A 26,252-nucleotide genomic window follows, 5' to 3' on the forward strand; every position below is an offset into this window, starting at 1 on the left:
ATTTCCTACTATACATTAAAAAGTTCAGTTATCATGGCTTGTGCTTTATTTTGTTGTAGGTACAAGATGCTGGGCAAGAGATGGTGGCATCTTCTGTCACGCCAGGATCAGGCAAATCAAAGGTAATCAGACCTCACAAATCTAATTTATTGGGCTAGCAGTAGTTGAAAAGGTTACAGCTTAGCATGCAAGCTGTGACTGATAGAAAGACAAAAAGGTATTTTTAAACAGTTTCCCGTCTTCTAGATTTCTTGAAAAATTGATTTACAAACAGCAGGCTGAGGTGTTCTGGAAAATGTGAGGGAAAAAAATCTCTTATTGGTATGTTCACTTCCTGACATAATACTTGATAAAATATTAGTAGCATCTAGTTCTGGCAGTGGTCTGTTTCATAATGTACACAGACTTCTTTGCATATGTTGGAAGTAAACTTAAACAATGTCAATGTTAGGTCAGCATGCTATTTTCAAAACATAGTTCAAATTATATTACTGAACTGTAGCCCTTCCCAGCCGAGTTTTTCTTTCTAACTGATGCTGCCCAGTTGTGTGCTGTAGAATGATTTTGGAAAAGTACAGAATTAGGAGTAGTTGCTGTTATTGCACTTGAAATAACAGAATTGGATAACAGAACAGGAGTCACTTGGACTGTTGTTGTTCTTGCAAATGTGTGGTAAGACAATTTCTTGACCTAAAATTTAGTTGCTTGGAAGTCAGATGCTAAAATGTCCTTTTTTCTGTTTACCTTTGGCTTAGAGGAAGCTGGTTTCTGTAATATGTATTTTTTTTACAGCTGGACACATTGCCCAAAGAAGATCTCATCAAGTTTGCAAAAAAGCAAGTGATGCTTATACAGAAGGTGAAGTCAAGATGTACAGGTACCTTACTGGAAAGAGAACAATTTCTGCCTTAATGCTTGGTACTATCTGACTTTTCCTAATATCACTGCATATTTTTGCTAGGTAAATTTAAATTCTAGGCAAATATCCTAGATTTTTTTTTTTCTGCAATTTCACTATTTTTTGTGGGAGGATAAGAACTGAAGTCCTTAGAGCAAGGGAGGGAAGAAAAAGAAGCATTGCTTTTGTCAGGTATTAAATTAATTTTGATCTGGCAGAGTGGCATGATGGAAAAATGTAGCTTGTGGAAGAGTTGAAGTGGGACTTGGCATTGTCTGTTCCCCATAGCAGTTGCAGGGATACCTGTTGCTTTTCAGGAAGCAGATAGGAGGGGGAATGTCTCTGACAGATTTTGCATAATTAGTACTGTTGTAGAGTACAGTGGCTTCTTTAAAATAGTTAGCTACTTTATATTTGATAATTTGGTTCTTTAACAAGAAATTGTAAAAGGTACCAAACAAAATTTTGTGTCAAGCACTTAAAAGAATCCTGTGTAAATCTGTTCTCTCATGTGCTGTCCCTCTCTTCTCTGCAGTCCTTTTTCCTCCAGTGGCCCACTACTTGGATTAGTGTCACTTCTTGTTTGGAGTTACAGTTATGCTGACAGCTGGTAGCTGTCCAGCGAAACAATAACGATAGGGATGGGCTATACTAGGCTTTTGCTCAGTGGGGTTATTCATAAGATTTTGTTCTTCTACCTGCTGCCTACTTTTAGAGAACCAGTAGGAACTGAATATCTTTTCTCTGGCTTAAATAGATCATGAAATAGAAGGTAAGACAATCATCACAAAAATTTCTTCTCTATCTGTTGTCCCTCCACCCAAACAAGGAAGCTTTGCTTCCTCAGGAAACCATGCTAAATGTCAGGATTAGACAAGTAGTACTGAATGTCTGTTCTCTTTCCGTTAGCCTTTTGTATCACTCAGTAACAAACAAAAATTGATAAAGTAAAAGACGTCTCTGATTTGAATGGGAGTGTTGTTAGGCACTGGATTTACTAGTAATTTGCTACTGTGATGGAGCATCAATTTATGCTGTGAAATTTCTATACTTCTTTTTTAAGAACTAGAGAAAGAGATTGAAGAGCTCAGATCTAAAGCAGCTTCTGGAGGAGCTGATGATATTATTCAGGTAGGAATATGTAATGCGTTTCTAACATATTACATAATGTTAGCTGAAATAAATCTACAGAAATAATTTGTGGTAAATAGTAAATAGCTTTAAAACTGCATTCAAATTGAATGTAATCAATTTTCAGGAATTCAAGACACTTCCTAAACATCCTTTTTTCCTCCTCCCCTTCCCGCCCCCCCATCCTTACTCGGCTTCTCGGAAAACACTATCAGTTCTGTGAGAAGCGGTACAGGATAGTACCATTTCCTCAGCAAGACTTTTTCCTTGTGTAGTTGGTTAGACAGGCTTTTGTTTATTTTAGAATGACCACTGCAGGAAGACTTCAGCCACTTAGAAAACTTCCGAGACAGTCATTTGATGAGATCACAAACACATAACTAAAGTTGCATGTCACAAGAAATACTTTTAGGAAAGTAACTGGAATTTTTTTAAGTGGCAAGAACATCTGTCTTTCAAAAGTAAGGGTCATAGACAGCATATGAAAGTGCAAGTTGGTAGTGAGGAGGAATTTATCAACTGGAAAATTGTTCTTAATAATTTGGATGGAGGTTTGTTTTCTACAGAAGGGGAGCTCCCCCCTGTTTTAAACAGAACCTATTACTCAGCATCACTGTTTTAGTCTACCTATTCTGTACCTGTCATATTTGGGTTGAAAGTAACTTTTAAAATCAGACTGATCTGTTTAATTGACAAAAAACGTCATGACCAATATGTGAGTTCCTACAGTTTGCAAAAATCATTCAGGCTTCCATTGTTAAGAAACCCTTCTTTCAGTGATCTTTCTCCTTAAAATTAGGCTCTCACAGAAAGACTGGATGTTGTACTTCTGGAAAAAGCTGAAAGTCAGCAGCAGTGCATAGCTCTGAAAAAAGAAAATATTCAAAGAAAGCAAGAAGCAGAGGTACTGAAATGAGCAATAGAACATTACTAAAATATTTCAGAATTATGTTTATCTTTATTTTCTAGTTTTGCTTATTGTGTATTTCACTTTCATTTTAATCTTTTTCTTCACTTAGCTGCATTCTGTTTTACCTTTAAAAAAAATCTAAAGGCTTCATATGTTAAAGCATATTTTCTTTGTACTCTCTAACTTACAGTTTTTATAGGACTGACAATAAATATAAAATTCTTACATGCACTGGCTAAATCCACAGATGTTCAGAAAGAATTCAATCTGTGCATTAGTAGCCTAAATATGTGATGGCTTCAATCAACCAGCTCTGTCTTGCCATGGGAAGTACAAGGTTTACATTCAGATATTCATAGGAAGGAGCCTGTCAGCCAAGGCATTTAAATTATGTCAGTAATCTCATCTCAATTAATAATAAAGTGAAGAGTGAATTGCTTGCAATTGATGAACATTGCTATATTCCAGATATTTGAATTTGATGCACTGAAAGTGATTTGGTCTTTAAAACATTATCAGAATAGTTGCTAAAGCTGAAATCTGTCATGACCATTTTGTGAAATTATGCTGGTAAACATGATTTAAAATTTAGTTTTTCTTTCTCATTCTGAAAACGTTTTTGTACTCTCTGCAGTGCCTTCTGAATTGAGGTGTCGTAACATAGTTACATATTTTAAAACTGTAGCAGTTTTTAAAACTAAGGACTCCTAAATCTTCTAATTCATTATTGTAAACAGTTTATTTGCAAATTCTGTGTGCTAAATTACCAGTATTTAATAACCTGCATGTTTGTTTAGGCTGCTGTGGCTAAGACAGAAGAATTGCAGAAGCAACTGGAGCAATCAAGTATTGACTCTCTGAAAGAAATAAAAGCTCTGAAGAGTGAATTAGCAAATGCACAGTGCAAACACAATGAGGACTTAACAAAGCTGAAAATAGAATTAGAAGAACAAGTGAAGAAACAAATGGGGCTGGTGGAACAGATTGAACATCACAGTGATAGTCAAAAAGAAGTTAAAAGGTTACAAGGTGATGTCCAAAGAATTAAATCTACTTATGAGGAGCAAATTTTGTGTCTGAGCAAGCAGTTGGAAACTGTGAATGAAGACAAAAACAAAGAAGTGACAAATCTGCAAGAAACTATTAAAAGCAACTCTCAGTGTTATTATAATGAAATCAATAATCTGAATGAAGAGCTTAAAAAATTAAAAATTGCCCATCAGGAAGAGGTGTCAGAGTTGATGCATCAGATTGAAATATCATCGAAAGAAAATGAAGAAAAGCAAAATCAGATAAATCAGTTACAGCACAATTTGGCAGAGGAGGGCGTAAGAAAAGAGAAAAATGTGAAGGATGAAATGTGCGCTTGTACTGACCAGCATGAATATGACTTGGAGCAGCTGAGAGAAGTCTTAAATAAAAATGTAGAAAGCAAGACAGATGTTGTAGATACACAAGAACCACCTTGTGTAGAAGCAAAAATGGAAGAAAAGGTTAGGGACCTGGAGCATAGCTTAGCAGAGCTCCAGTCCCAACATAGTATATTAAAAGATGAGTTAACTTACATGAGTAATGTTAAACTAAAACTGGAAGAGGAAATCCATCACATAAAGGATGAGTACTTTCATGAGCGGGAAGACTTGGACTTTAAGATAAATGAATTGCAGCTTACTAAAGAAGATTACTGTTGTGTAATTGAAAAACTAAAATTGGAACTTCAAGCAGCAAGGCAACACTGTGAAACTGCTGTAAAAGAGCATAAGCTAGAAACTCAAACTCTGAAAGAGCAACATAAGAGAGAAATTTCTGAACTAAATGAAACTCTATTATCTGGTTCTGAAAAAGAAAAAATGGCATTAGTTTTTGAAATGCAGGAACTTAGAGAACAACTTGAAAAGCTAGCTCAGGAGAAAGAAGAAGCAGTGTCCAATTACAACAGCCTGAGAGAAACAATGGAAACTCTACAGACTGAGCTAGGGGAATCTGCTGGAAAGATCAGCCAGGAATTTGAATCAATGAGACAACAGCAGGCTTCTGATGTCAGTGAACTGCAACAGAAACTTCGAGCTGCTTTCAATGAAAAGGATGTTCTTCTTGAAACTGTGAATCGCCTCCAGGAAGAAACAGAAAAATTGTCATCTAATCTGCTAGAGATAGAAGAACTTAAATGTAAAATTGTTAGTCTTCAGGAGGAGAATAACACCATAACAAGCTCCATCGACCAAAAAGAGACTGCTATGAAAGAACTGGAAGAGAAGATCATTGCTCTTACTGATCAAAACAAGGATATTTTAAATGAAGTAAAATGCTTGGGTGAAGAGAGAGAAACCCTTCAGGAAAGGTACAAGCAAGAACAAGGAAAAGTTCAGGAACTTCAGCAAGAAGTCGATGTTGCTAACCAGTACAATAGCAACCTGAAGGAAAAGGTGGAGGAATTAACAGAAAGACTGAATGAAGCTTTAACTAGGAAGAGTGAAAATGCTCAAAGGCTAGCGCAATTGGAAAACCAGATTGAATGTCTGGTGCATGAAAGAGAGAACCTTTCTTCTGAAGCATATACTCTTCGTGAGGAAAATGCGAAAATCATTCAGGAAAAAGGTGAATTAAGTGAAGAGCTGGAAAAGATTACATCTGAAAAAGATGGCTGGTCAGTGTTGAAAGAGCAGTCTGAAAACTTAGAAAAGAAACTACAAATGATGACTGCAGAAAAAGACCATATATTGACATTACTTGAAAGTGAACAAGCGCACAGATCCCTTGTAAGAGCGCAGCTGTACCACTTACTTGAGCAAGTGGGGTCCAGCAGTTCAGATTCTAATGAAGAATATGATTCTCCTAACTTGCTACAAATCGCAAATGAATGTGTGGCAAAAATGAAAGAAGAGCAGTGCCTTGCTCTACAGAATGAGGAGAAAGTTCTTCAGTTGCAGCGGGAAGTTGAGAGACTAGAGGAAGAAAATGCAGCTCAATATGCAGAACATAGATCCCTGATTCAGGATTTTGAAAAAGAAAAGGATCTCTTGAGAGAAGAATTAGAAGGAGTGTTGTCTGAAAAAGAAGCACTTCAACATGATATCCAGGAGCTGAAGAATGCCAGTGAAAAAACAAGGATTGAAAATCAAGATCTTTTAGCTAATACTGAAGAGATCACTCAAAAACTTGCTTTTTATGAAAGTCAAATACAAGAACAGCAAAAAGGATCAGAAAAACAAGACAACTTAAATTTCATTCTGGAACAAAAGGAAACTGAGCTTAGAAATGTGAAAGACGAACTGAGTTCTCTAAAGGTTATATTTTGTTATTGAAGTATACAGACTAAACCTCTAAAGTCTTCAGAATTAAGGTTCAAAAAATACTTTCAATTCTCTCTTTTTTTTTTTTTTCTCCTTTTTTTTTTCTCCTTGGCCTCAAAGTGAGTCTCCCTTCTAGAAAGCACATGTTTCTGAGTTTCTTAGCACCTCAGAATCCCCTCCCTCCCCCCAGGAAAAAAACCAACCAAACAAAACCAATTATAATGCTATTTTGACAAAAGTTGTTTGTACTTGAACTCTTTCTATCAGTACCCCCCAAAGTGATCTAGATGGACTAACTGACCTCATAATCTTTCACCTCTAACTTTTCTATGACTCCATCTCAAACAAAACTCCTGCTTGATCTGCATTAGCTGCTCTTAACTTCAGCTCGTGGGAACTGATGGTTATGTAAAACTGACAGCTGCAGAATTAGGGGTCTCCCATTTTTTGTCCTTGGACAGGATGGAAAGCAGCTGTTAAAAGGTTGGAATGTTTCCCTTTCATCATAATACGCTTTTCAGTTACCAAGCTGGTATGAAATTGCACAGAAAGACTTTCTTGGTAGTAAGAACATAGACACAGTCTAGCCATAGCTGAAGCTTCTGGTGGCTTGTTAGTGCAAAAAGAAATATCACAAAGAAATTTTTTTAATACTTCTTATATCTTTGTTTTTAATACAGAATTTACTGGAGACCTTGACTGCGAAAACTGATCAACAGTCTTCAGTAGCAGAGCTTCACGAAAAAATTGGTATCTTTCTCACTTTCTCTTATGTAAATGGTTTGGGGGTTTTGGACTGTTAGTTTTTCTTTCTCTGCATAATTGTCCTGCATTTCCTACAAGCTAAAGAAGGTGGGGAAGTAGACATCAATGCAACTTCCTACAATATTCCTTCCATTAGGGATTTAAAATATTGTTAGCAATCTTAAGTTGGTTATAATTTGATATTTCTTATGGTTTTTTTTCTTCCTGTGTACACTTGGCTACAAACAGTGTAGTGGATTTCACCTTTATTTTTTAAATATGGGAAATAATTGTGTCAATAAGAATCCCTAAGGCTGCCAAGAGGAGAGGAAAGCAACACTTTGCCAAAACTACTGTTGCCTCTTTGCAGTTATCCCAATACATTAGAAAGAAAATGGTTCTGAGTTGTTACAGCTGTATGTAGAAGTAGACAGGAATACAGCTTTTAACATTAACTGTGATGGAAGCCTCTGAAATAGGGGAAGGTTGTCCCTAAGCTGTCTGTGCAGCTGGATGTTTTAGCTTCAAATTAAATTTAAATGCTTAACTGAATGAAACATTTGAACATCCCCCCCTGCTTTGTATTTTGTTTTGTTTGAAAGTCATGCCGGTATTTGTGTTCTAATTGAATTTCATTTCATTTCTTGGGGGAGAGGTGAGGCCTATTTTTTCACTTCCTTATTTATTTATTTTTAGGAAGGTTGGAAAAAGAGTCTGCCGAAAAAGGAGAGAAGCTAAATAAAATTAAGGTTGTTGCTGTGAAAGCAAAGAAAGAATTAGATGCCAGCCGAAAAGAGGTACCCTGACTGCTTCTTAATATGAAGAGCATTCTGCATGTGGGGTTCTCTTTTAATGACACTCGCTTCTTTGTAATAAGATGCAGACTCTGAGGGAAGAATTGGAGTTGGTTCAATCAGAAAAAGATCAGTTGTCTGCTTCAATGAAAGATGTCATTCAAGGAGCTGAAAGCTATAAGGTATGAATAGTACTATATTTATAAAAGACAATTAACTGTCAGAAGATACTTTGCTTTTGAAACCTAGCCTGCATATATATTGCTATTTACTTGCACAAGTATGTTTGGCAAAAGAAATTATGTCAATGTAGTTGAGTACCCAAACCAAGAAATGTAAGGTTCTAGTAACAGAACTGCAGCTGCTGTCAGAAGAAAATAAGGCACTTCCTTTCTACTGGATGGTATTTTTAAATCTTTTAAATCTAGCATCATACATATCAAACAACATGTTGCTGAGGCAAAATATAAATCCTTATGAATTCTTCAAAGTACATGAAATTGGGGATTAGTTAGAAAGTCTGTAAGTGATAAAGACATAAACTAACAATTCCCTGGGAGCAGAATTGGTGCATGTCTCTGGGCACATGAAGCAGAAGCAGGTGACTGGGGACAGTCAGCATTGATCCACCGAGAGTAAATTATGTCTGATTAATCTGATTGCCTGCCATGATAAAACAGCTGGAGTTGTGGATGAGAGGAGAACAGTCGATGTCACTTACCTTGACTTTAGGAGGGCTTTTGTTGCTCTCTCGTGGTACTCTTGTATCTGTGCTAGGACATTATGGTCTAAATGGGTAAGCAACTGAATGGGTGCTTGAAAAATAAAAAAAATAATTGCATGGCTTGGCTCAGAGGGTAGCAATTAATGGCTTGTACTAGATGCCAGTAACAAATGGGGTACGAAAGGGGTCTGTGCTGGGACCTGTCCTGTTTAACTTTAACAATGACCTGGAGAAGGTGATGGAGTACACATTCATCGAGTTCTCAGATTATTCCTAACTGGGAACAGTCAGTAGACTTAAGAGCAGGGTTTCCATTCAGAGAGACCCAGGCAGGCATGAGGAATGGGTTGACAGAAGTCTTCTGAAGTTCAGCAAAGACAGATGCAAAGCTCTTCATGTGGGAGAGAGGAACTCCTTGATACAAGCTGGGGACCGTGTGGCTGCTGAAAAGAATTTCAGGGTTTTGGCAGGCAGCGCACTGAGGATGAGAAAACTGTGTTCTGGTACCAAAGGTGACCGCAGCATCCTGGGCTGCAAGAACAGGAGTACAGCTAGTGGGTCAAGGGAAGTCATTATCTCTCTTCGGTCAGCACTCCCATGAGGGTGAAGGGTCTAGAGAACAAGTCCTATGAGGAGTGGCTGAGGGAACTGGGGTTGTTTAGCCTGGAGGAAAGGAGGCTGAGGGGAGACCTTATCACTCTCTACAACTACCTGAAAGGAGGCTGTAGCAAGGTGGGTGTTGGCCTCTTCTTCCAATTAACCAGCGATAGGACAAGAGGAAATGGCCTCAAGTTGCACCACGGGAGGTTTAGATTGGATATTAGGAAAACTTTCTTCACCGAAAGGGTTGTCAAGCATTGGAACAGGCTGCCCAGGGAAGTGGATGAGTCACCATCCCTGGAGGTATTTAAAAGAGGTGTGGACATGGTGCTTAGGGACATGGTTTAGTAGTGGACTTGGCAGTGTCAGGTTTACAGTTGGGGTCGATGATCTTAAAGGTCTTTTCCAACCAAAATGATTCTCTGATTCTGAGAGACAGCAGTCCTAAATTGAGAGATTCCAGCTGGATACATGGATAAACATTTTTACCCTATGAGAATGGTCAAGCTTTGGAACAAGTTGCCCAGAGGTGTAGTGCCATCTCTGTCCTTGGAGACAAGGCCTTGGAAAGACCTGACTGGACAAAGCTCTGAGCAAAGGTCTGATCTCACTGCTGACCCTGCTTTAAGCAGGAGGTTGAATGTAGACCTCCTGAGGTCTCTTCCAACCTAAATTATTCTATAATTCCATGAACTGAAAAGGGTTTCTCCAAGAGCCTGTAATGGAACAATAGCTTTAATTTAATTCTGTTATTTCTGATGTTGCAGTGAGACAACTTATATGCTGAAATATTAGGAAGGTAAGTAAATACCTGAGGTATAGAATGTGCTTATGCAATGTATATTGTAAAAAATGATGGGTTTGTGTTTGTTTGTGTTAAGAATCTTTTGATGGAATATGATAAGCAAGGAGAACAGCTGGATTCTGAAAAAGGCAGAGCAAATGATCTTGAACGTCAGATAGATGACCTCACAAGGCAGCTACAGGTGTCATCCCAGCAGGTCAGTTCTGTATGTGTATCAGATCTATTGATAATTACAGTAAAAATTATTTTACCTATTGAGCGTGAGTTTTATTCATCTGATTGTTACTATATATAGTTTCATAACCTTAGTGCATTTTGGCTAGGGACTTGAAATTTGGGGGCGGAGGAGCGGAGTGTTCAACATTTGATATCTTATTTACCTTTGTCACGCACCAGATATATCTAGAATGTCTGGCCTTTTCAAGAGGAAGGGTTTAATTTACTCCAGGTCAACTCACAGAAAAGAGTAGGTGATCAACTCTGACTTTGGTTGGACATACAACTCTGCTGCAGGTACCAGATATGAAAACAAAGTATCAAACTTGCACTATTTCTCTGATTTCACACTTACACTTCTCATGAAGTACAGTAAGCTTTAAGTGTTACATATTTTTTTCTTCTGTTTCTTAGACAAAATTATTTAATCAACAGAGTGTTTAAACATACTAAATTCATTATGGGGTTTTTGCATCTTTCACAAGGATGAGACTTTAGGATGCATTGTGGAGTACTATAGTGGCACTCCGAAGAGTCTAAGATGGTATTAAGCAGCTGTGAGACACATTTTTGCAAGGCTAACTGAAATGGGTTTGGGATTTAGGATTTAAACTCCCAGGCCCTGTACATAATTACGCTGAAGATCCACCTAGGCCACTGTTCCTTATACAAGGAAGCTAGTAGTGATAGCATAGGAAGAAATGACAAATAGTGGCATATATTCTGCTGATTATGCAGGCATTGATTTATTCAAGTTTGTTACAAAGTGTTTTGTAAATAAAAACACTGTTTAGGTAATTGGCAGCTTCTTTCACTTACACTTTATTCTTTATCTGCATAATAGAGACTGAGATAAGACACTGAAGATTTCAAAATTAAATCTGTTAAAATCATTGCAAAAATAGCCCAGATACAGGAGGAGTTCTTACTATGTACTGATGTGATCTCACTGAAGGCTTGGTGGTGCTGCAGTTAAATCTTTCTTCGGAATTAATAGTATGATCATTTATTTATAAATACAGCAGCTGTATTTGAAGTGGGGCAATAAGAACTCAAACCTTGCATATTACAGTGGGAGGAAGGTGATTCTTGCAGAAAGGATAAATGTTGGGGTATTTTTTCAGGTTTCTTGTAAATTTATCCACGTTACAGAAAGCTGGGCAAGTGAACTCTGAACAAAATAAATTGTGCTAGTGGCTTTAATTTAGCCTATTTCTTAATCTGGTTTAAAACAATTCAGATGGACAAGACTCATCTGCAGGAGTGCTCTTTGTAAGGGAGAGGGATAGAAATTGGTGTTTGTTTTTTTTAAATATAGACAATATCTTATCTGTCAAAGTTGCATGCAAATTCAGCTTACGCTTTTATCTTTCCACTATGATCGTTGCAGCATGATCAGTTACACTCTGCTAATGAAGACCTCCTGGCTCGTGTTGAAACACTGCAACATAATGCTAAGCTGCTGGAAGCTCAGATACTGGAGACACAAAGAGCCAAGACAAAGGCTGACAAAGAACTAGAAGCTGAAAAGCTTCTAAAAGAACAGAAAACAAAGGTAGTACTCTGTAGAGAAGGCGAACGGGCTGAAGCATTATTTTCACTGGATGTGACTTCTGTTAGACCTTTGTAAACTGTGTTTTTATAGAACAAGTTCCATACTTTCTCTTCTGGTTACTTGATTGGGGTTTTTTTTGAGGGCTTGGTCTGTTCATTGAAAGAACTTTGCAAGACTGTCACTTAGAGTAGATTGGGGATTGTTACAGAATGTGAAAAACACTTCATAATCTTCTGAGTTTTTCTTTGGTTCCCAGTGGCTTCCTTAAAAAGAACCAAAACAAACAAAAAAACCCCTTATCTTTGTACAACCTAAGTGTGTGCGTAAGTGTAAACAGATGCTGACATCCGTTTTGAAATTGTACTGCATAATTGAGAAGTATTTAAATTTCAGGAACATAGTGGTGCTCTCCGAGAAATAGAGGAGCTTCAGATGCAACTTCAGAAGGAAAAGAAACATCTGCAGAAAACTATGCAAGAACTAGAGCTGGCCAGAAAGGTAGAGTTACTGTTCATGTTAGTGCTTAATGGACTAGAAAGATTTTGGCCCATCTTCCTGTGTTGAATGCCTCCCTCTTTGTTCTGAGGGTTTTAAAGCCCAAGGTTTGCAAAAGGGAAAACACAAGAGTTTTTACCCCTGGTTTTGTGTTTGGAGAGCAGATGTGTACTTTTGGGTTTGGGTTTTTTTTTTCTGTTTGTTATAGCTTGAGTCGTGTGGCCTGTCATGAGTAGAAACAGGAATAGAATTCAGATGTCTGGAGTACTTGTATGGTGCAGTATTCAGAAGCTGCCCTTGTTGCAAGGACTGTAGATGATAGAAACTAATATCTGCAAAATACTTACTGGTAAAAGTGTTAAAACTAGCAACATGTTTTTCGAAGATTCTGGTTCTTGTTTGAAAACGGATTATTTACTGAGGATATGGAAACCTGATGAATGGGTGTTGCTTGTGGATATGTATAGTTACAAAGTTTTTGTTAGATGGGCGGTATAGTTTTTTAATATAATTAAAAAAAAAAAAAAATCTTAGCAGCCAAGGCAGATTGTAAGCTGTAACTTCATTGTGTGTAACTTGCAGGATGCTCAAAAGAGTACACTGATGGATATGGAAATAGCTGATTATGAAAGGCTAGTAAAAGAACTTAATCAGAAGATTACTGATAAAGACAGCAGAATAGAAGATCTCGAGCAAGAGACAGGGATTCAGAAACAGAAACAAGAGACCCTACAGGAAGAAATAAGTGAGTAAACTATGAGCAGCAAGAGTCTCTATGGTATAGTTAGTAATGGTAAAAAAATATACAATTCACAAAGTACTCAAGTTGATGAGTGAGAGTAAAGTTTGCAGGGAATACTAAACAGTTACATAGTCAAAATTACTTTTCCATAAAGGAAACTTTACTAGGTTATCAGTCACTTGATCTTGTATTCAGCAAATAAAACCCAAATTGCCTACCTGATAAACTGTGTTTCTTACCTGATCAAGTTAGTCATAAGTTCTGAAAGTCGGTGACTGACAGGGGTTTTCATTCTGATATACCACACTCATAAAACTTTACTAGTTAGCATGTGGTTAAAAATTTCATTTCTTCCTGTCCTTAAGTGCAACTCTTAAACCGATTTTATTTATTTGAAGATCTTTGTGATACTTGGAAACAGGATACTAAACTTACTGTAAGCTACTTGCAGCTCTTAAGAAATCTGTCAGAACTGGCTTAAATATTTTCCAATATTTTTAAGGAAATATGCAAAGGAAACTTCCCCTACTATATAACTGCTATTTTCTGCATTAGAGTCACTTCAGTCAACTATGCAACAGGATGAGGAAAGAAATGCCAAGATAAAACAACTCCTGGTGAAAACCAAAAAAGAACTGGCTGATTCAAAGCATGCTGTAAGTCCAGATGTTAAAGACTGCGTATGCCATTTTTTAAACTAACTTCCAAAAAACAGGCTGGTAGCTGAATTATTGAGTTGCTGAGGTTTGGAGTTTTTTAATAACCAGATAATTTTATCATGCAGGAAAATGACCATCTGATGTTGCAGGCATCATTAAAAGGGGAACTGGAAGCCAGTCAACAACAAGTGGAAGCTTATAAGGCAAGAAACTTCACTTCTTTGTTAGTATAAGGTTTCTTATTTAAGTAATAAGGGTGTGATTTGTTCAGGGCAGATGGAATATAGGCTGAAGAATGAAAAGGTGTTATTTTTGTTACTAGGTTACTGGTTCTTTTTGTGAAATGAGTTTTAGCTGTTTGCTGCTTTCCCCAGATATTTCCCCTGTGAAGTTCTTTAAACAGATTTACCCTTTCTTGTTCCTCTTTCCTTTCCCTTTCCACCAGAAGAGAGGACTGTATAATTTGAAGCTTTTAACTGGCATATGTTTTAAAATAATTTCTTTAAAAACAGAAGTTGCTCAGATTAAAAACATCAGCAGCAAAAATCTTAGGTGTTCTCCATCTGTATAAATGTTGTTTGTTGGGCAGAATAGGAATTGAATGTAATGAAAGGTAGCAGGAAAGGAAAGGGAAGGGAGAAAGGTTGGCTTTCTTCAATGCTGCCACCTCACCACTGAAATTTTATCTTCAATTCTCTCTTTAAACAACATCATATAGTTTTTTTAATTAAGTACATGGTATCCCATGTCTATTTTTTTTATTCTATTTTTACTGGATTTTAATTTTATATTCACCAGTTCAGTGCAGGAATTGCTGTAGTAGAATACTGTGTGCTCTGTGGCACATTGCCTTGGAGAGGAAGAAAAAATTTTGTCATAGTGAAGTTTTCAACTGACTTTTTCAGATTCAAGTGGCTGTACTAACATCAGAAAAGCATAAAGTTCAGGAACACCTGCGAACTTCTTCAGAGCAACACCAGCGTACATTGAGTGCTTACCAGCAAAAAATTGCAACCTTGCAAGAAGAGTGCAGAGCAGCCCAGGTACTCTAGTGGAAAAAGTAATGTCAGAGACTTTAGAAGGGAGATTTACTGCACCCTCTGTCTGCTTCTCTAAAAATATTTTGTCTTTTTGTCTGTCAAGAATTGGGAATTATCCCCGTGCTTAATGTATTTGAGTGGTGGTATGGAGGACAAGCCAGACTTTGCCCTGGTTGTCATGTATCACTTGTGGTGGAACGTCTGGACTGTGCTCTTATATTTCCAGTAGGGAAAACCTGTGGTGGGAGTGGGGAGTCGGAGTTCATTTAAGATGATCACCAAGTATACACCAAGGGGTAAAAAAGAAGCCTTTAAAGAAAAGGGGGGAAGAACAAACAGAAAAGGAATATAATTTGCTCCATATAAAAACAGTTAACACAGATACCACTTAAAAAAAAAACTGTGAAAAATATATTTGCAAGCACCTTTTAATATGCTGCTATATGAGCAGCTGTTTAATTGGTAGCTGAGCTACATTTGAAACTGACACTGTTGCTGAGGTTTTTATTATTTCTGGTTTTTTGTCCATATGACACTGTGTTAGATGGTCCTGGAATTTAGTGTTTGCATTGGAGACAGACAGATTGAGAATACAGTAGGACTGTTACGTTCAGACTATCTTTATGGGGTTTACTGCACCACACTATAGCCCCTTTTGTATGATAGTTATGCATCCTACAGATAAGTAACAGTTGAATGCAACCTCTCAAAAAAAACTTCTACATTTTAAAAAGGTAAACTGAAATGGACAAACTTTGTGGTTGCTGTTACAGGAGGCTTGTCTGAGTTGTACTGGTAGATATGGTTTTACAAATGCATTCTTCATAACTGGGGACTTACAGTACCTATCCGTGGTGGCTTGCTCCTTGATGTTGTGAAACCAATCACAGTGTAGATCTTCCATGATGGCATTGCTTGAAGCTGTTGGAAAATTAGCCACCTTCTTTAGGTGCCCTACATCTAAAAAATAGATACTATTACAAGGTTATTAACAAAGGAAAATTCTGTCCAAAGGAAAGGTGGATACTAAAGCAGATAGTAGGTTAGAAGGCAAAAGTCATGCTGACATAGAAGGCTGTGTACCTGAGGACTTAGGAATATTCTAGCTCACATAGTTTGGCTGGAAGAAAAGAGAAGGATTAATTTAAAGAAATGCCCACAAATCTTACAGCCTCCAGAAAAGCTGGAGCAGTGGCTAGTCAGGGTCAGCACTGTGGAACTTCACTCACCAGTTCAGCTGAAGAGAAACTTTCCAAAATCCTTCCCTTGGAGATGAAAGCATCTTAGTCATCTCAAGGATGACTAATGAATCCGTGAGCTTCCCCGAAGATCCAAGAGTGAAAACCTGCATCTGTTTTCTTAGAAAAATATACAACGTGAGTACTTGAAGGATGAGAATAATTCTTACTCTATAGTGTACAGTCAAGGATGAACCTGTGTTGTGAGGTAATTTTTTGTATGTCCACAGAAACTCATGTATCAGCTGAACTTAGAAGACAGACCAAACACCCTTACAATCAACTAGAATATTATACCTTGTGCTGTGTACTACCATTACAAGACTGACTTAACTCGTCAAAATTATGCATAACTAGGGCATATTATATTTTTGTCACCTGGGTAGCATAAAAGGAAAACAGAATTATCCTTTTTTTTTCCTTCACTTTTGCCTTCCTTTAAAGCTGTTTGATAGAACCCCTTGCTTGTGAATCTCTGTTGAATGCAATTTTTGAATTTGCAAGTATTCTTTCTTTTCTTTAATACTGGTATGTTGAAAATCAGTGTCTCTCTTTTAAGTTTCACATTTTATGATACTCAAAGTCTAAAGAAACATGACCGTTATGATAGTCACACTTTTAATTATCCACTTAGAAGAAGAAAATGCAACAGGTGGTTCTTAATTACCTTTTTTCAATGTAAGATGCATTTAATTTCAAAGAAATGAGAGCAATAGTCAGTAGCGTAACTTATTAAGGGTTTGTTTTCTATGTGATAGGCTGAACAAGCATCTGTTACGTCTGAATTCGAGAGCTACAAAGTCCGTGTTCATAATGTTCTAAAACAGCAAAAGAATAAATCTGCTTCTCAGACAGAATCTGAGGGAGCCAAACAAGAAAGGTAAAACTAAATTTTTTATATGCATACAGAAGAATACTGATACTCAAGTTATTGTTCTTGTCTCTGCTTACTTCTGACCAACAAGTGAGTTCCACTGTTTATCTTCACTCAAATAAGAAAAATATCAGAAGGGAGGCAGTTTGCTTCCCCAGTTACTTTGGTTTTAAAAAAACCCCAAAAACCTCTTCATTTCTACAAACTTTATCTGATCTGTAATCTAACTGTGGCTCTGCCTATCTGAACAGAAGAACAATCACAAATTTTTACCATGGTGGTACTATGTTAGTTTCTAATTACTTGATTTGTCCTTTTTTTAACATCTGTTTTTGCGTAGATTACCTGTTGTTACAGTCAGAAGGAGAAGTAAGATGTTAGGGAGATTCTCATGAGCTGAAATTAGCCAGCATCTTCTGTGTAGACTTGACATGTCATTTTCTCTGACAGAGTATTGCAGCAAAGTGCCATTTCCAGCTAAGAAGAAATGAGCACATTGGTACTGTTCGGCTGAGCTCACTTTGAACTTTTTCAGGAAGGAATGGTTTAGAGTAGGTAAAGCTCTGGCTGCCAGTTCAGGTGTCAGTTCTAGCAGTTTACAAAATACTTATCAGCTGTTATATGAGGAAAGACTTGGGGGGGGGGGGGGGGGAAGTTACACTGCCAAAAGTTCCCTGAAAATCATTTAAGTATAGTCATAAGCCAGGTAAATTCAGGTTCACTTCAGAAAATGTCTGAACCCACTGCAAAAGTAGATCAGTTTCTGTAAGTTATTTTTATAAGTTATTGATAGCTGTCCTTGGTGACAGACTGGCCATTTGTGCATGAGATGTCAAAAGTTAATTTCTGACACAGATCTTAAAACAGTACGTGCAATAGCTGCTGAAAATCCACCAGAGGGAGACTTGTGCTTTGTTAGAGGACTGGTTTTATGGTTGGTTTGGGGTTTTTTGTTTAATACATGTACCCCTTCTTTTCTTTGAAGCAAGCAAACTGCAAGAGTTGCATTTCTTTGTCTCTCCTTTTTGCAGAATTTCAAGAAGTTCTGGTATTGTTAGGTTTCTGTGAAAGAGAGTGACATTGGAAACAAAGTGGACAAGTAATCAAGCAATAAACAGATGTAAAATAGTTTTCAAAGAAATGATTTACAAATATCAGGGTTAATGAGATGCAGAGTTCATGAGATAATGGAGATGTCTGCATACATAAATACCGAAAGCATAAAAGGAAAATGTGTGTGACTTAAGACTTTTTCCTCCTGGTATATCTGATTTTGATTTCTTTCTGACCAACAGAGTTTATCTGTTTTTATAGATGGTTGGACTGATGATCTTAGAGGTCCTTTCCAACCTTAATGATTCTATTCTAGTTTTACTTTCATTAAAAAATAATCCAGCCACCAAGCCAGGAAACATGAAATTAATTATTACTCTAACCTTAATTGGTTTAGTGGTGGACTTGGTAGTGTTAGGTTAATGGTTGGACTTGATAATCTTAAAGGTCTTTTCCAACCTAAACAATTCTATGACTGATGTTGCTTTCTAGTCCTTTGCTCAAAATCTCCTCCAACCATTTGTCTCCTGTATTCAGTCTCATTGAACTAATGTGCATTTCCTAAACAAACAAAAAACCCTCCACCACTTTTAAGAATAATTTTTTTCTCTCATCTGCATCCCCCATATTATTGTTCTTCTGTCATGTTCCTCCAAACCAGCTTGAAGTAGAAAGTGGTAGCAGTCACACTTTCCACCCCAATAATTACATTCCTAGCAACTCAGACGGGATGTGATAAACCTATTTGGGATGTGATAAACCTGTTTGTACCTGTATTGAAACATGATCAGAACTTCTGTAATTGTTTCTGCTGCAGTCACATCCTAAGGTTATTTTGGTCATGGTGCTGTATTGATTTAATTAATAAATAAGCGATTTGGATCAGCTATACAAAATGTTGTGGATCTAATATAGGTTCTGAAATAATATAGTTCTTTTTAAATGCATGTTGTCTATTTCTTTTTTTTCCCCTTGCAGAGAACAGTTGGAAATGGTGATAGATCAACTTAAAGTTAAGCTGCAAGATGCTCAGCATAATTCACAGATGAATGCATCTGAACTCCAGGCGTTGCAGTCTGAACACGACACCCTGCTGGAAAGACACAATAAGATGCTGCAAGAGACTGTTGCGAAAGAGGCAGAACTCCGTGAAAAGTATGGTCTGCTGATGAATAGATATAGATATTTTGGTTTATGTGAACTTTAAGGGCTGGGCATGTAGTGGCCTATAACTGTACTTCCCAAAGAAAAGGCATAACTGTTGAGAAAGTTAAAGGAATTTTCAAAAGGATTGTTTGCTATTTTTAATCAGCCTTCAGAAGTTTCAGCAATGAAAATGAAGTAGTAGCTGATCAGGGAATTTGAGGTTTCTGCAAGCTTTCTACCTGTTAACTATCAGATTTAAAAATTAACATTTCTTAAACACGTTGACTACTTTTAAGTCCAATGCTCATCACTACGTTTGTGTTGGACTGCTCAACTAAGCTTTACAGATATTTCCTACTAGAAAAATAAGGTAGTTAAATGCAGAGCAAGCAATTTCACTGACAAAATACCCAGTCCTGCATTGACCATGTGCCTCTCTTAGAGAAAGTACTGGTTTTTAAGTCTATGCTTGCCACAATCTTAATCTGCTGTTTCTTTCAAAATGAAAGGAATCTGTTTGATCTGTATCACTGCTTGAAAAATCACATGAGTACCTAATACTTGAGCTCTTCAAAAAGGGTCTTTCCTTGTCTTGTCTTCTCTATTTAGGGTACAAAGAAGTTCACATGAAATATTCATTAGAAATTACAGCTCTAGTATTAGGGACTGTTGACTTCATGTCTCTATCTTTGTACTGCTTTATCTGTTCCCGATAGCCACGTGATGATTCATTGTAATCAACTAAATTGTGTCCTCCTGCATTTTTCTGGACGTGACCCATATCACAGTAGGTTCCCTTTGTACCCAAAGAGACTAGCTCTTTGCTACTCTGGCTATATTTAAGTTTGTATGCTTATAAGGGAAGTCCTATGCTTAGTCTTTCCATACATGCACTTGTTTTTGCTTGTGACAATTTTGTCTTGCTTCTGGAGTACCTGCAAACCAAGTACAATTGATGTGTTACTGACATTTTTCTTGCTAAGAACTATGCTCTTCTACCCTCTTTTGCACTGAAAGTTGAAGCTTAGAAACATTAAACTTAGCTTCTTTGAAACGTATGTTTTCGGAAGTCCTGCATAAATGTTTGGTAAATAAATGCAAAAGGAAGTGGAGTATAAGGTAAGTGACATGCCTTGTATGACACTATAAACAGTCATGCTGCAATTTCAGAATTGAAGAATGTTTAGACCACAGTGTCTCTAATACTTTCATTTTTTCCCAAAGATGTCTGTTTTGTGTTCTGAAATAGAAATCAAGATTCTGTATAGCACAGTGCATTCATATGGAAGGTAATAAATGTAACTTTCTCAGTCTTGGCTTTTCCCTGTAAAAAGAGGAATTTAAATGGAAAAAAGTTGCATGGTCATTCTAAGATAATCATACACACGAAAATTAAAAACTACTGTAAATCTAAAAATTTTTAAATGTAAAAATGACAGTGTTCTTGTCTTACATTTTGTGTGTATGCTCTTTTCAGGCTCTGCACAATACAATCTGAGAACATGGTCATGAAAACAGAGCATGCCCAGACTTTGAATCAGCTGACAGCCCAGAATGAAGCTCTCCGGAACAATTTCAGAGATCAAGTCAGGAACCTGCAAGAAGAGCACAGGAAGACAGTAGAGACGCTTCAGCAGCAACTGTCCAGAGTAGAAGCTCAGCTCTTCCAACTCAAGAGTGAACCAAGCACTAGAGGTAACTTCCAGTCCTAATACCGGGTTTTCTTGGGTTAGATACAAATTTGTGTACCCAAGTCTGAATCGAAAACATGCTTGTAGTCTGTGGTTCTGTAATACACCAGAAACTTTTTCTGGAGAATTTGCAGCGTGCCACAGCAATCCATTGATGCCAAATAAGGAACATATCATTGTTATTACTGTTCCTTCAGAATCTTGAGGTACTTGAATGCATCCAGAGAAGGGCAACAAAGCTGGTGAAAAGGCTGGAAGACATGTCCTTTGAGGAGCAGCTAAGGCCTTTGGGTTTGTCCAGGTTGGAGAAAAGGAAGCTGAGGGGTGACCTCCTTGCTGTCTTACAGTTTCCTGAGGCAGGGAAATGGAGAGGGAGGTACCGATCTCTTCTCCCTGGTACCCAGTGATAGGATATGTGGGAGTGGCTCAAAGCTGTGCCAGGGGAGGTTTAGAATGGACATTAGGAAGCATTTCTTTACCGAGAGGGTGGTCAATGCCCCAAGCCTGTCAGTGTTTAAGAGGCATTTGGACAATGCCCTTAACAACATGCTTTAACTTTTGGTCAGCCCTGAATTGGTCAGGCAGTTGGACTAGGTGACTATTGTAGGTCCCTTCCAGCTGAAAATATCCTGTTCTGTTCTAGAATCTGCATCATTGTTATCTCTTCTGCCATACCTGTATTGTCAGACAGATAGAGGGAAGTTACATTGTAAATATTGGGTGCTCTTCCTATCAGTTTGTCTCAGATTTTGAAGCATACTGGACTTCTGCCTCCAGTATGAGGGTAAAGCTAAAGAGAAGTCTATTGAAAGCTGTCTTAACAATGTTTGTTATTGGTGTACTTGCTATTTGATCCCTCTTCTAATTTAAGATTTTACTGTGTCCAAGCTCAAGTGCTATTTTTATATCTGTAAAGTTACTAATTAGGATGTAGTTGGATGTTTGCCAAGCAGCAGTAACAGTTTAAAAAGTTACTCTTTCCATATGTTACTGAAGCAGCAGGATAGTGTGCACAGTATTAAAACAGAACAATTTACACCTCCCACAGGACTGGTTGAAAGAAAAACTGTGCATTAAAAACATTTGACACTCTTGTCATAGCTACAACACATCTTCAGGGATTGTTGCGTGAAGGTTTCATAGTCACTGAAATAAAAACTGCCAATCAAGATTGTATTTAGAAACAGGCTTTGATTGGAATGATCATTTGGAGGTGAAAGGCTGTATTTTCTACTATAAATGTTACGTGTGTATCTGGCTTTCTCCCTTTTCTTCACCTTTCCTCCCCTGCTTTTTGAAGACTATTTTATGTACTGCTCTCCAATCTGAGACAGTCACACCTATGAAATAGCCCTACCAATTTCATTCTGATGACAAACATCAGTAAGTGTCTTTTAGGTCCAGCTGTTTCAAATCCAGCAACGAAGAACTTAAGAGAACGGCGAAACACTGACCTTCCTGTTCTCGATGTGCACACTGTAGCTAGGGAAGAGGGAGAAGGTATGGAAACAACGGACACAGAATCTGTCTCTTCAGCCAGCACCTATGTACCATCCTTGGAACAACTTCTGAACTCCCCGGAAGCAAAACTTGGTAGGTAGAACACATGGCTTTTTGAAGCACTTCCCTACGTAAGTCACAGAAGTTTGTGCTCTCAAAGTATCTGAGAACATTGTGTTTTCATGCTTTTAGGTGCAAGACACAAGTCTACTTAAGTGCCACTGAGTTTACACTATCCTGAATTTCTGTAGGAGTTTTGTCCTTGAGTAAGGACTAACAATAAAACATTGCTACAGGTTTTAGTGATTTAAAGATATCATATTTGTGACATACTGACTTTCTAAATGGAAAAGACTTGATGAGCAAGTCACTGAATAGTTACAGAACTCTTTGTATTCTGGACTAGTCTCTACTAGAGACAAGTGCTGATTTAACTCTCATTAATGAAAGGATAAAATGCCCATTCATCTTCAGTGTGGCTTATTAGAACAGGAATTATTCGTAGTTTTTTCTAGGAAAATGAAAGCCAGCATGAAAAACAATGTTCTAAGAGTCCCCAGAAAAGTAGAAAAATATATAGGAGCATCTGATCACGTTTTGAAAGTCTACTGAATGCTTTGTGGAGAACTGTTGAAAATCTCCATCTATGGGTAGGAAACAAGGGGTAAATTAAAACCATGTATCTTGACGTACTTAGAACTGATTTGGCAATCCCCTTCTAATATACGTACATATATACAAAAGTAGATCACAAAACAAGCATGCAGCAGCAGCAATGATGCCTGTTAATTTTGCAGTCTGACTTTGCATGGATCTTTTTTCTAAGAAACTACATTAATCACGTCCTGATGTTAAGTTAGTATAAAGTAGATGCAAGTGCTTTTTATTTCTCTCAGTTTTCTTTTCCAATTAATTGCAGAGCCATCTCAGTGGCCAACAGAACTCACCAAGGATGAACTGATTCAGAAACTAAACACAACAGCAAAGAGTGTTGATCACTTGAATGAATTACTTCGTGAATCAGAAGCAACCAATGCAATCCTAATGGAACAAATAAAGGTTAGCAGGCATGCAGGAAATGTGGGGACAGCTCTAATTCCTATGGTCTGTTTCTTAGACCAAATGTTTAATACCAAATATGTTTCAGAAAATCCCAGCCTATAAAAATTTGGTGATGCAAAACTTAATTTTGGAAGAGCTTTTATTCCACAGGACTAATTAGCACTTCCAGAGGTGACTTCAGTTTTTTGGGTTTTTTTCCTCACAGTTTCTATCTGGGGGCTGGGGCAGGGAAAGTAAAAGCTGCTACAAAAAAGCTGTCAAGTTTAATGTTTTATAAAGTGCCTTTACTGTTTTCACTTAAATAAAAGCAGGAGATCCCAAGGGAAGCATTGTCTGGTTTCTCTTCCTTTAACCCCTTTTAGCTGTCTTAAATTAAAGGAAGATACATGTTTAGAGATACATGAACTAATAGAGTCTGGTTTGATTTGATTGTACTTCCCTGACCTTTCTGAAAACATTTTTGAAGTTAGCATATTCTCTAAACATGCTAAGCTTTCTTTCATGAAGTGTTTCTTAATGAATGATAATACTGTTAAATCTTTGATCCACATTGCTTATTTAACTGTTCAACTCCTACTCCTTGTCACTGAAATTGAATAGTTACTACCGTATATCATTATAACTACTATACAGACTTTATCGAAAAAGGTTATTTTTGATCAAGAAACAGTTATTTCTGGACAACATTATCATGTGTTCAAGTTTCACTGGATTTTTGTCCAGAGTATGTGCTATGCACACATTATTCATTTTGAAGCGAGCTGCATAATTAGCTTTTTAGCTCTTCAAAAGTTCAGTTCAGTTGCTCATTATATGAAGCAAACAATAGTGCATATATTTTTCCCTCATCTGCAGCTTCTTAAGAATGAAATAAGAAGACTGGAAAGAAATCAAGAGAGAGAAAAGTCTGTGGCTAATCTAGAATACTTGAAGAATGTTCTATTGCAGTTCATATTTCTAAAATCAGGAAGCGAGAAAGAAAGGCTGCTCCCAGTAATAGACACCATGTTGCAGCTCAGCCCTGAAGAGAAGGGGAAGCTAGTTGCCATTGCCCAAGGTAGGTGGTGTTCAAAACATTGTCACAAAAAAAAGGAAAAATGGAAGTAAAGGCAACTGAAGTTCTGTGCTTTCTTTTATGTAGACCTTTGAGGAAAAACAAAGCTTAGCAGCATAATGCCAGTGAGCTAGCAATAAAACCATTTTTCTCTGTTGGGAAGTTACTATTCAGTTTTCAGAAAACAGAACAAATACCCAAAACTATAAATAAAACTAAGGTAAAATATAATTTCTTCTGAAACATACACATTTAGGAAGTTGATAGTAAGTTGTAAAAATTTAATGTGTTAATGTTTTGAGTACTGTTAAAGATTTCTGTCAAAGGGACCTTAAAACAGATGTTACTATAAATTAATTACTTTCTTGGCAGATGTTCTTAAAAGGTAATTAAAGTGGTCCTCTCAAGGCAGTACTGCAGACCTAAAATTAGTTTCAGTATATTACCTTTAAAAATCTCTTCAAGAAAATATGCTTTTTGTTTAAGAAATAAAGGAACTAGGGAAGGAAAGAAAAAGAGTTAAGCCTTTGCAAGAAATTAACCCAAGAGCTGACTGTATAGTAACCTTCTGGTCTGGCTCTGCTTCAAATACTCTGTTGGAGCATTTGTCCCCTTAAAAACACCTTTTAAGGTATCGTTTGTCACTTCTCAGTAACAGCCCGTAGCTTCTTGTACTTCATTAGCAACTGAGCTGTACTTTATTTTAAAATCAGTACAAAGAGTAAGTACCGTGTGTATATATAAGCACTTAAAAGTTGTGAACAAAATCACATGAATAAGGGAAGTGGCAGAGTACTGCATTCCACAACAGGCTTTGCATTTGGAAAGATGAGATGTAAATTAAGTCCATAGCATTTTGATGTTGTTCTGGCACTGTGATGAACACTGATTGGATTTTTCTGGAGAAAGGTGATAAATGGCCTCTTTAAAACATCCTTAAGTACCCAAAGTAAAGTGGACTTGGTGGTAAAATCCACAAACATATCTATGGCAGCCCAAGAGTGAGTATTGGATGTTACCTCCTCAACAAGTTTATGAGGACAACATTTGAAAAAGGACAGAGGCAGGGGGGAATCAAGGTCATGTAGCCAAATGATGCAATGTCTGACATAATAAACTTAGTTTAAAGTATGTTTTTCTTCCTCCTTCAGGTGAGGAAGAGAGTACCTCACGGCCCTCTGGGTGGGCTTCATACCTCCACAGCTGGTCGGGACTTCGATGAGACAGTGGAAATGCTGAATCTTTAAACACATTCCACAGCTGCAGAAAGAGAAATCTTAATGTAGAAGAACAATCTGTTGGTGTTGTAGCATTGAACTAGAGGTTTTTATTTCTGTGTGTTATTTCCAGCTTTTTAGGGTCTTCTAAGAAAGAAGCTCTCAGTAGCTCTGAAAGACTGTCCTATGTTATGCTCTGACAGCAGTGAGCTATTCCTTTTGTAGATGTTAAAGCTGATGATCAGAAGTATAATGAGTAGTGACAAATTAATTGCAAATTGCTTGGAAACAGAATTTGACAAACCTGTGATGGCTTTTTCGATATTGATTTAAAAACTTGATCTAATACAGTAACTGGAATAACTAGACTTTAGACTTAAAGCATTTTAAAGTGTTTACAGTTTCTTTCACATATTTTTGTCAGCTCGCTAATCTATATGGTTGGTGTTATTCTCTGCACGTTGAAGAAATTAAAATTGAGTTATTTCGTCTCTGGTGATGCTTACAAAATGTAAGATCATTAAGAAACAAATAGCATTTTCTGCTTTGACTTGACTAAATTTTTAGTCTTGGGTGTTTGGTTTTTTGTTTGTTTGGTTTTGGTGTGTTTTGGGGGGTTTTTTGGGGTGTTCTTGTTTGGGGTTTTTTGGGTTTTTTTTTTTTTTGCAAAAGCTGGTTTGAAAACATGATATGAAGGCAGCAGTTCACAAAATTTAGGGGGTGCCTAAAACTATATGAAATACAATGCTTGGCACATCTGGGGCATGGTACTGTAGTAGAGATGAGTGGCATCTATGGAAGTCTTGGGATA

At 37.3% G+C, this 26,252-nt stretch overlaps 1 protein-coding gene across 1 annotated transcript; it reads left to right on the top strand.

Moving 5' to 3' along the window:
* Positions 1-806: 806 nt before the first annotated feature.
* GCC2 (GRIP and coiled-coil domain containing 2) lies at positions 807-25,949 on the top strand. The gene is made up of 21 exons (XM_009481554.2): positions 807-877; positions 1,962-2,029; positions 2,829-2,933; positions 3,737-6,226; positions 6,913-6,982; positions 7,673-7,773; positions 7,854-7,952; positions 9,976-10,104; positions 11,515-11,670; positions 12,064-12,168; positions 12,748-12,910; positions 13,463-13,563; positions 13,692-13,769; positions 14,472-14,609; positions 16,603-16,724; positions 18,750-18,926; positions 20,395-20,612; positions 22,007-22,201; positions 23,028-23,167; positions 24,026-24,227; positions 25,376-25,949. Exons 1-21 carry the CDS (start codon positions 844-846, stop codon positions 25,444-25,446), a joined length of 4,962 nt encoding a protein of 1,653 aa, XP_009479829.2. The 5' UTR covers positions 807-843; the 3' UTR covers positions 25,447-25,949.
* The last annotated feature ends 303 nt before the right edge of the window (positions 25,950-26,252 follow it).

Source organism: Pelecanus crispus, chromosome 1 (genome assembly GCF_030463565.1).
Source record: "Pelecanus crispus isolate bPelCri1 chromosome 1, bPelCri1.pri, whole genome shotgun sequence".
Classification (NCBI taxonomy): Eukaryota; Metazoa; Chordata; class Aves; order Pelecaniformes; family Pelecanidae; genus Pelecanus; species Pelecanus crispus.